Source organism: Pterocles gutturalis, unplaced genomic scaffold (assembly GCF_000699245.1).
Source record: "Pterocles gutturalis isolate BGI_N339 unplaced genomic scaffold, ASM69924v1 scaffold17809, whole genome shotgun sequence".
NCBI lineage: Eukaryota > Metazoa > Chordata > Aves > Pterocliformes > Pteroclidae > Pterocles > Pterocles gutturalis.
In genome coordinates this window covers 41,249-52,141 of record NW_010136100.1, presented here as the reverse complement: position 1 = coordinate 52,141, position 10,893 = coordinate 41,249, and the positions used below count along the sequence as shown (strand labels likewise).

At 37.7% G+C, this 10,893-nt stretch overlaps 1 protein-coding gene across 1 annotated transcript in view; it reads right to left on the bottom strand.

Moving 5' to 3' along the window:
• Positions 1–3,853: 3,853 nt before the first annotated feature.
• Positions 3,854–10,893, bottom strand: part of HERC2 (HECT and RLD domain containing E3 ubiquitin protein ligase 2) — a gene marked incomplete at its 5' end in the record, with an annotated part of 47,930 nt that continues 40,890 nt past the window's right edge. The window contains 7 exons of the mRNA XM_010082186.1: positions 3,854–4,857; positions 5,457–5,669; positions 6,204–6,309; positions 8,127–8,317; positions 9,221–9,333; positions 9,436–9,630; positions 10,413–10,554. Coding sequence (XP_010080488.1) covers positions 4,585–4,857; positions 5,457–5,669; positions 6,204–6,309; positions 8,127–8,317; positions 9,221–9,333; positions 9,436–9,630; positions 10,413–10,554 — 1,233 coding nt within the window. The remainder of the gene's footprint in view (positions 4,858–5,456; positions 5,670–6,203; positions 6,310–8,126; positions 8,318–9,220; positions 9,334–9,435; positions 9,631–10,412; positions 10,555–10,893) is intronic.

Genomic DNA, 10,893 nt, shown 5'->3' with positions numbered 1-10,893 from the left:
CAATCTCTAACATTCTGTGATTCTGTTAACTACTAGGTTGAAGCACTAGAATGGCTTCATAATTTGTTGTTGGCAAATCACATGGTTCATGCCACTAATGTCAAGCATATCAGAACAAACTTCAGGAAAATTATCACTTGGAAATTATGGGAAGAACTTGCTCAAAATGGATCAGGTTCTGAAGATAAGAGCATCTTTTCTTCAAAACAGTGGTGAAATACTTTACACTGAATTAATTCAAAAGTCTGTGTTTTAGGAAGACAAATCACAGCTTCATTTACTTGGTCATTCTTTAATTTCTCCCCTTCTGGACTTCTGAAATTACATGGTTGTTTGGGAAGAAGCATTAATTCTCATCTTGGCCACAGGTCAAACTTTTCACACAGAGTGACAAGGAAGAGCAGCCTCCTATGGCTGCAAGTAGCCTAGTTTCCTGCATTTTGACTTTGCACTTTCTTGCATTTTTTTCCTACAAGTTGCTGCTAAACAGGATAACAAAGCTCAGCCGACCACCGAGACCGAACCACATCAGAACTTTTTGTCGCTGAACACCGATAAAGTTGTCACAGTGAAACAATATGTACTCCTATCCTGGACATTATTTTCTAGAAGTGCTGTACCCCATCCTTACCAAGGCTTATCATCAGTAGTGAATATATGGAAGCGCTCAATAAGAAGTAAGTTACTTTTCACTTAACACTGACCCATTTACAAAAGACAATCCTTGAGAATTTCATGTGTGTTGACTGCACATCCTCCAACAAACTTCTCAAAGTGCTTCTACTGAAACTTTTTTCACGTCACGATGCCAGTGCACCACACACAGACTCACTGGAGAGAGCTGATCAAGGACAACCACAGTCAGCAAAGAGACAATTCTACTCTGTGTTTCTGTGAGACCTTCGCACAATCGTACTTGCTGGCCATCAGATGACTAAATGCAAAGCTGAAGAACAGTGCCTTGCAGATACACCATCAACATCCACATTTAAGACAAACACAGGAATCAGCAGAATCTTTTCCAAGTATTAGCAGCATTGATTCACAAATAGTTTGTGTGTCACATTCACAGTTGTGTTGCTTTGCTGCAGCCTTTCACTTAAGGCAAGGACATGACTACACAACAGAGTAACTTTTCCACCAATCTCATACCCTTGAACCCCAGTTGAGTAAAAGAACAATGCTGGCCTTTTTTAGTGAACACCATAATTTTTACCTCCGAGATTCATCTGGAGATTAACCTTGAAAGGCAAAATCTACAGCAAAGTACACATTTGTACATTTTCTTTAAGCTAAAAAGGTGAAAATATTTTATCAATGAGCTCTTCAGAAGCCACTGCTTCCCTTTTTTTTCTAGAAGAGTGCTGCATGGTCTAGTTTTGCACAGTCTGCTGACAAAGATGCTTGCAGGGGAGGTGAGTACCTATACATGATGCCCTGAAGACTTCGACTAATACGATGTTTAGGAACAAATACCATGATTAGTATACCATGGTATACCATGTCCCCTAAACTACTTGAAGGGACTCAAATGACCTTCTCTCCATATTCATGGGTTGTTTAGCAGCTATTATGTGGTTTTAGAGGTATCAGGCAACAAAGAGTAATTCTGAACATGGGATGGGATTTTTCTCTCAGTCTTCTGCAATTTCAAAATGGTAAAGCTTTGTAATAAATCAAAACATAACCTTTGGTTTTACAAGGATATAATACATGAAGAAGGGAAAGGAGCACTAGCAATCCATTCTTCATTTGCAAAGTTGAGCCTTTTCCTTCTCAAACTAGGATTTTGCATCTAAAAGCCAATTAAGAGGAAATCCCTTTTTCTGAATGCTTGAAACAAAGGTACATAGTAGTATGGAGAAGTACATAGTAGTTCACATGCTCCTGAAACAGGGTTTGAAATTCAAGAATGGCAATTGAACTCAGTCTCAGTCCTTGGGATTGCGGCATTTGGGCATGACTCAACCACCACATCTCCTGAAAAGCTGACTACAGAATCTCTTTTATCAAGCTGGATGCCCACAGGGCTCTGGAGTTACTATAGTGAAGGACCGCAGACAACCACATGGGGACTTCTGTATTAGATTCTCCACCCTCTACCTCAGGAGAAATTCAATTCAGCAGCAAAGATAAAAGAGGTTGCTTAAGGTTGTGTTTGGTTTTTTTTATTTTATTTTTTTAAGACTCAGCTTTCATCATCAGCAGACAGAGAATCAGGAGGACGGGGGCACAGGCCTGATGTCCTGGGTTAAGCTGAAACAGACTTAACTTTCTTCATAATAGCTAGCAAGAGGCTGTGTTTTGGATTTGTGCTCAGAAGAAAGCTGATAAAAAGTGATGTTTATGCGGCTGCCAAGGTCTTTCAGCTTTTCTTGCTGGCTGCAAACAGGAGAAGCTGGGAGGGAGCACAGCCCCAGTTACTAGCCCAGGCTTTGATCTTAGGTTCAGGACTGAGACCCAAAGTGGCCAATAATCTATTCCATAACATACACGTCATGCCCAGTGTATAGGTGAGGACCCTCTGGAAAATCGGCTCTTTTTTGGTTCTGGATCTCTTTTGCTTTGGGTCATCTCGCTCCAGGTGGTCGCTCTCCCAAGGCCTCCCTCCCCCCACCCCGGTCAGCTCTTGGTCTGGGACGCTCAGACTGTTATCTCCGTTCTGTGAGTGCGGTTTCAGGACTCTCCCTGCACCGGGATCGTTAGCCGGGAACAGGCTGAGCCTTGGTCATCGGGTGGGGGGGCAGTATCACTGTGTATCACTCATTTGTATATAGTATTACTTTCAATATTATTGTAGTTTAGTTATTAAATTGTCCTTATCTCAACCCATGAGTCCTTCTTTCCATCTACCCCTTTAACTCTCTCCCCTATCCTCGGGTGGTGGGGAATTGCATGAGTGGGGGTGTGTGGTTTGGCCCCCAGCCAAGGGCTAACCCATCACACCTGAATTCTGGAATCTCCAGTGAGACAGAGGATCATGACAGGAGCATTTATTGCAAGACATCTCCAACACGAAATAGAGGCCTCTAAACCTCACAAATTTCAAAACTCTGTCATGTTAAAAACAAACTAGGTAGTTTTACCACCCACTATTTTGAAATATCAAGTATGTTTCAGGAAAACTGATTTTATGACCACAGTATTTAAATTTACAGAAGTTAGAATAGAAGTCACATTCCCACACTAAAAAAAAAGAATCAGCTCTGAATTGTCTAATGTTAAATATTCACATATACCTATCCTAATAATTAGTGGTACAACATCACCTTCTACTGGATTTTAAAGTAAAATATTAGTGCTTTGGCACAACTAAATTTTATTTTCCCACTTTGAAAAACTAGTGTATACACTGTGTACCAAATGCATAACACCTGCCCAAATGCCACTTGACTTCAATGAGTTATTCAAACAGGCGACTCCAGATGCACAACGCTTTATGGTCAAGCTTTGTAAAATTATCTCATTTTCTCAGAGACAAAATGCTATACGAGTGTTGTCATACTCTTCTCCTCCCATTCAGGTACTTGAAGAAATCTGTCCTTTACACTTCCTCGAAAGCAATTTTTTTCCCAGGTGTTCAAGAACAAATTTACCATTACTGACAACAGCACCATTAAGAACAACTACATAAACAAAGTGCACCGAATCGCTATCATTAACATGTTGTGTGGACTTGCTCTGAGTTTACTATACCTCATGTTCTGCCTTTGTTAATGCACCTACTATAGCTACGTATCGGTGGAGCAGCACCAGCAGCATTTGGTCAACAGCTGTAAATTGCAGAAACACTTCTTAGTAGAGCCATTCATCCCACATAACAGCTGTATTACCATTAAAAAACATGCACTACTTTTTTCTGTGGCAGAACTTTTATTTGGAGGGAAATTATAACTTTTGCATTTACATGGCACAAATTATATACAGTACACTTTCCATGATAAGAATCATGATGCTGTTCACAGAAAGGTATCAAATTTGAGATAAATAACGCATAAGCTAAAATATACAAACCAGGGGTGGAGGTGAAACTATTGGCCATTTTTATTATCTATAGAAGAATTTCAAGGAATAATGTTAATTCAATGTTCAAAAATTTTTAACAAACTTCTAGTAAAGTTAATTGAAATATTTATAATACTATTCAGTTGTTGCACAGTATTTCCAATATACAACCAAGAAGATGCACAAAACACAACACTTAATATGAAAAAACCTATTGCACCCACAATTTAAAGGTTTCACTGCCTTTTGGATGCTGCACTACCATATTTATATAAACATTTACAACACTTCAGTAAACACAAAGGTTCTAAATGTAGTGCAGCATTACGGGGGGCCACTTTCAGCTCTTAAAATAAATGTTAAAATGCCCACGTACTGTGCCATTTATTCTAAGCTGATGGTTTAAGCTGTAACCCTTAATTCCTACTGTGAGTAGCAAACACACTTCCCCCATGTTCAGAAGATTACCATCCCTCTGACTACATGCTCTATATTCTGAGATCTAAACTCTCCTTGGCTTCATTGTCATTTTGGCGTTTTGCCTCAGTGCTTGTGACAACTATCACCTATATTATTTTTTTAATGTCCTGTTAAGTAGTCCTGTGTAGAATCTGAAGCAAAAGAATCTGCATCTTCATTATCAGAATCATCACTACTGTCATCAGCCGCTGGCTCTCCTGTCAGCGCTATCCGGGCATAATCGTCAGTGTCTATAGACTTGCAAAAGTGAATGGCATACTTCAGTTTTTCCTCTAGCACCTGCTTACAGGAATACCTGGGCAGCTTCAGGAGAAAGAAGCAAGTGTATGACTCAGGAAGGAAGTGGTCTGGAGGATTGTATTTATCCAATACCTGTTGAAAACAAAAAGCATAAGATATTTGACACACTGTCCAAACCACAAATAAATATCAGAATAATACTTGAGGTTTTTTTTTTAACAGCATGTTAGATTTCTCATTCTGATGGGAAAGTTTCTTAAAAGAACAATGAAAAGACCAAACCTATTCTCCCTACACTAAGTAAATAAAAACAGACATATATGAGCTTCTTTGATTATGAGTATGTGGTTGGGACCAAACTAAAAAAGATTATATTAGTTCAGCAAGTACTAAAATACGATTAAAAGATTGTGGGTTTTTTAATTTAGCTGAAATGACTACTGAGCTAAATTAAATACTAAATAAATGCCAACAAAAACAGTTGATGACTGACAGTGGAAAACTGTCAAAATCCAGAGAAGCAAGTGGCTGGGAAATAAAACAAATATCCACTTGCTCAAGTCAAGAGAGAAAAATATTTAGACATTTCATCGGTCTGTTGTACTGTCAAATCTACAACGTAATGTGGCATAAACAGTTTAATGAAATCAGCCTGTTCTTATGTCATGCTACTGCTCTCTACTACCAGCTTTTTAAAATAGAAATCCCAAACCCTATCCCACACTCCTTACCTGAATAACGAAGTCCCTTCCTCTAAAGTCTGCAATAGTCCTCGGCAGCCTTGTTCTGCCCCACACAAAACGCAAAAAGAGAGACCGCTCTGTATTGGAGAACGACTCCATTACTTCCCAGAACCACTGTATCAAGGAAGCAGTTGGTTCAATGCCTTTATAAGTTGCTACAGATTTCAGAAGGTGAAGTGGAATATCTGGGCTTCCACATACCTGAAAAATAAAATATAGTGATAGGTTACAAAAGTCTGATCAGATCAGTTACAGACAATTTGTTCCCTCCATTCCTTTAAAATATTTGATCAGCTTTTACACTGAGAAAACGAACATTTAAATATTTGAAGTGCTGTGCATAGCCTCCTATTACAATAATACTATATATACATCTTCCCATCAGGGGACAGTAAAGGACCTCCTTTCATATTCCTGAATCACAAAGAAATAAACATTTTACTTGGGATGAACATCTGCAATTCACCTCACAGATCCCTGTTCTGTGGGGGGTCTTGGCTTTGTTTGTTTCTTCCAGAAATAATTAATTACATCACTGCTCAGCTATATCAAAATAACCTTACTAACAACAAGAGGACAATTAACTTTTTCTAGTCTTTCCTTGGACAAAATGTTTGCAATCAAAGAGCAAGCATTGTAAATAGTATTTAACATGGGTTTTGGATTAGTAAGATACAAGTGAAGAATGTCACTCCAAGTTAAGTCTGACAGAGGTAGCAAAACAGAAATTGATACCATAGTTTCCAGTTCATATCCTGTAAAGAGTGAAAGCAGAGGAACTGGAACAACACGGGCCATCCCCTCACGAACTGCTGCAACTTGTTCGTCAAATTCATGAAGTCTGCAGAGACAAATGTTCAGAGTTTCTATGAATGCCATTTCTAGCAATTATTTCTAGTAAATATTGTAATACCAAGGAAAATTCAAGCATTCTCCTCAAGTCTCCAGCTATGTGCTAAGGAACATTAATAAACATTTATCACACACGACACTTGACTTATACCAGTTTCTACACCAATTCATATTGCACAGCAATCTCGGTATGAAGAGATACTTCCCAATGTTTAGGATATTTCATTTCCAATATTATTCACATGCTGTGCCTGGCAGGAACAAAACACCACCTCATTTGGAGACAACATGCTCTTGGGAAAAGAACAGCTGTGCTTTGAAACTCTGCCCTCAAACATTCCCAACACCAGACAGACATTATGGTAAAAGAAAAATGGGCCTGAACTAAAACATGATGTTGGAAGACAGGAGTTGTTGTATTTCAAGACAGATACAGATAAGTCTAACACTCTGCTGCTTCTGCTGCCACCCCTGATTTGTGTTTCACTTTTTTTTTTCCTGTCAAATAATTTCTGAGATGTTTTACAGAGCTCTCCAGAGTAGAGAGTCATATCATTGACAAGTCCTGTTCTCAGGCTTGTCATCACCAGAATAAACAAAGATGTCAGGACAGACTTGGTCTTATGCATCCACTTTTTCATATAGATTCTATTCAGGTGCTATTTTTTCTCTCAATGGCTTTGTAGAACTAAAAAACTTGATTCTTAATCTAAACATTTCAATGTTTCTCCCAAAGGACTTTTAACTGTAAATGCTTTAGAACTGCTCATGCCCTTTGAGGACAGCCAGAACTGTCAAGAGAACAAAATCATTTTTTCAGAGGAATCTAGCATTTTATACAGATGTATCATTCATCCATTCCAAATGGAATTTCTCTTTGCTGTCAATAACAGATTTAAGTAATGATTCATAACTACTTATAGAAAAAAAATTAAACAAAGACTGTAATTCAAGTAGTTGTTGGCAGACACTAACTACAAAGTAATATACACTATATACTTGCCTATGATACAGTCTTGCTCAAGCACTATCTAGAACAGTTAACTACGGTGGAGAGAATAAAACAACTATGAATCTGTTTCTCATCCAAATTATCTAAATTTCCATAGTTCAATAGGCACTAGGCCCACTGCTTCACATAATAAGATACCTAGGGTTGCTTCTTAGATGTACTTGTTTAGATTAGCCATCTAAATACTTAAGTAGTCAAAGGCCTTTCTTCTCAAATACTGAACAATTATTTCCCACCGATTTCAGTGCAATGTTCAGCTTCGGGTACCTGTGGGTGAACTTATTGTATGCATACAGGTCTCAGACTTATTTTATGACGTTCAGGGAATTAATATTTTTTTGGTTTGTGTATTCCAACTTAGGTAAGAATATAATAAGAATTCATCCGGGACTGCTCTTGACTGCAACTGATTATATCAAAAACTGTGGGAGCAGTAGTACTAAGTCTAAACTCTCTTCACAAAGAACTTAATGATCAAGCCTACTATTTTATTGCACAGAAAACCTAGTTGGATGGGGCATTTCTCCACCTCTAAAACTTGCTGCCAAAACTGTTCTGTCAGGACAGCTATAAAAATCTAGAGCCAGACCTGCTAGTTTGTTTCCTAAATTAAGTTTAATCTTTTCTCCTTGAAGAGATTAAAAGAAATCAGAAATCAACACTGTAATAACATGAAAATATTAAAATACTTGTAAATAAGAGGTTAAAGTAGTACATTGTTTAAAAGCTTTTACATATTTTTAAAAAGAAAATACTTATCCATGTCAGTAATTTGAATGACTTATTCAACAAACCTGTAGTTTATTGCCAGCCGCACATATTCAGCTCTATTATCCAGTGTAATGTGGGTGTACTTGGAACTCAACTGAATATCTTGACCACTGGCATTAGGCACAGTGAACGGGAGGCTCATAGCTTCAAACTCTTCTGAAGTAGCTTCATTGTCTCGAATGTACATAAGCCCAGGAATAAAATCTTTATCAACCTTTTGAAAATAACAAGCCCAAGTTAAAGCCAGTTTACTAGCACTATACAATAGCATCTCTTGCATACCAAAAGCAGTGCATCATATGTTGTCTACTAAAAGCATTATCAAATGTCTGACCACAATCCATGTAACTAAATTTCACAGCCATAAAATCAGTATTTTACACAAAATTTTATTATGCTGGGATGTGGGAGGGTGCATGTGTTCTACATTCCAATTGTTGTAGGGAACATTTGCCAAGAAACTGTATTATATAAGAAAACGGATTTAAAGCTTAAAAACATAATCACATCTACAAAGTCCAATGCTAGTTTTGGAACAAAAGGAATCCCCTTACTGACAAGCAAATGACTCAATGCTTTTTACAGTAAGGACATTTCTACGTGACAGTATTTGAGAAGGAACTCTTCCTTGTAATAAAGACCTAACTCTTACTTCACATTTACTGAACTCAATAAACAGAAATTGAAAGTTTGTGATGTCTAATATGTGGGCACAAACATTTTCAGTAGTAGTTTGGACTAATTTTCCTTTCCTTCAAAACCGTGTAGGTGCGTGCACCCAATCAGTTACTGCATCTTGGCACAAGAGACAGTAACAGCTGCAGAAAAGTCTACTGGAAAGTAGGAGTTTGACCACAAACATCTGTTTAATCAAACCCACAAGAAGATTTGAGAATGCTCCAGAATTCAGATAGCTTAACTACTTCTGAATGACTTAAATTTACAGTTTTAACAGTGACTACAAGTCATCCTTATCCACTGTCTCAAAACGTAAAAGGCCAGTCAAAACACAAGTATACAGAAAACAGCCAATAGAAGCTAATCACTGGAGAAAAAATTATGCTGGAGTCTGCTTGTCTTCTATAAGTTATATCCTACTCAGAAATTTCATAATTACCTCACTGAGATCAGCAATTGTTAGGTTCATTCCTGCAAGCTGTTTCCATACTGGCTCAGCCAGGTTGAGGCTCAGAGGGCTGCCAGTCCGGATAGCAATGCCCAAAAGTACACCTGTAAGTTCAAGCATAATATTTAAATTTTTTTATTTGTTAGATTCCTGATATTTTGATCACATAACGCAAGCAGAATGTCACAGTGTTGCTATGAAATTACCAAGAAAACGGAACATGTTCATATGCAAGAGTGACTTGGCAGCAGGATTTAATAGGAAACAATCTCTGTTTGCTCCAGATTCATCTCTTCCATTTGGTGTCACAATTAACAGAGGGGTCAGCCCATTCTGAAGCTCCTCACACATTTCTGCTATTGATTCACTATAACCTCCACCACAATCATCCACAGATTCACCTTGGAGAAGAAAAACGGTTCAAAATTAAATGTTGTTTCGAAAATAAATGAAGTATTGAAATAAATTGTATTTCGTTCCACAAGGATGACTGAGAAAACAAAAGTTGACTGAAAGCTACATGGTCATATCTGTTCATATGAAAACTCTTTGTTTTGCTTTATGTTTAGATATTTCCAGTTCACTGTAAATCATATTATTTAGAAGATTATACAACATATCACAGTGTCAAAAATACTATTTTGCCAGAGTGTAACTAACATTTTTATGTTATACACCAATGAAAATTATAAAATAGAGGTAGAAAAAGAAAGTCAAAGCAACATGATTCCTAAGTGACATTTTAAAGTAGATATATTTTATATATCTTAAATACAGGAGACAGAATGGCTCTCCAATCTAAAAGACTTTTCATCAGAAAGCTCAAAGTGATATGTGAATTGTAAAAACAACTCTACCAGTAAAACCAGCTAACCAGGATTATTTACCAATTCAGACAGCTGAAAAACAGGTTTAGGTTTTGCAGAATGTTTGTTGTGAGCAGAAGAGTTGCCCCTGAAATTTGAGGACAATTATGGACAAATTTCCACCAATCTTGAGATTTTTTATAAAACCATTTAAAAAGGCTTTTTTACTTCCTAACATTTCAAACACCTTCCTCAGCCTACACACATACATTGTTTTCCTATATCCCTCCCTTCCTTCAGGTCCTCCACAAAAGTGTATTTGAAGAAAACTGTAAGGTTAACAGCAAAATAGGTGGGGAGGTGGAAAATACTCTTACCAACAAACTTGACTTTCCAAACACGATGAGGAAGCAGAAGGCTATCAGGGCTAAAGGAACTCATTTTAGCACACATCTGTCCAAACACTGACTTTGTACCGTCAGGCCCAGCCAGTCCTCCTTTACTCCTAGAACGTTTCACCTATTGAGTAAGCACATTACAGAAGTCACTGAAAGAACATATTTCAGCTGGCACTGCTGTGCACGTCAGACCACAAGCTAATGTTAATAAAATACTAATGTGTTCAGTGCAACAATTGCAGAGGTCCACAGTGTATCTTGTATATATGTGGCACATACAGAGGAAGAACCAAATTTCAAATTACAGCACTACAGTACTTTTCAGTACCATCTAAAATCCATCCCTAGATGTAGATATCATAGACTCCTATTACATATCCCAATCCTCTCTAGGAGGATGAAAGCACTTAAAATCTCAGGCTCTTAGGAGCCCAGAACTATTGCAGAATCACATGATGGT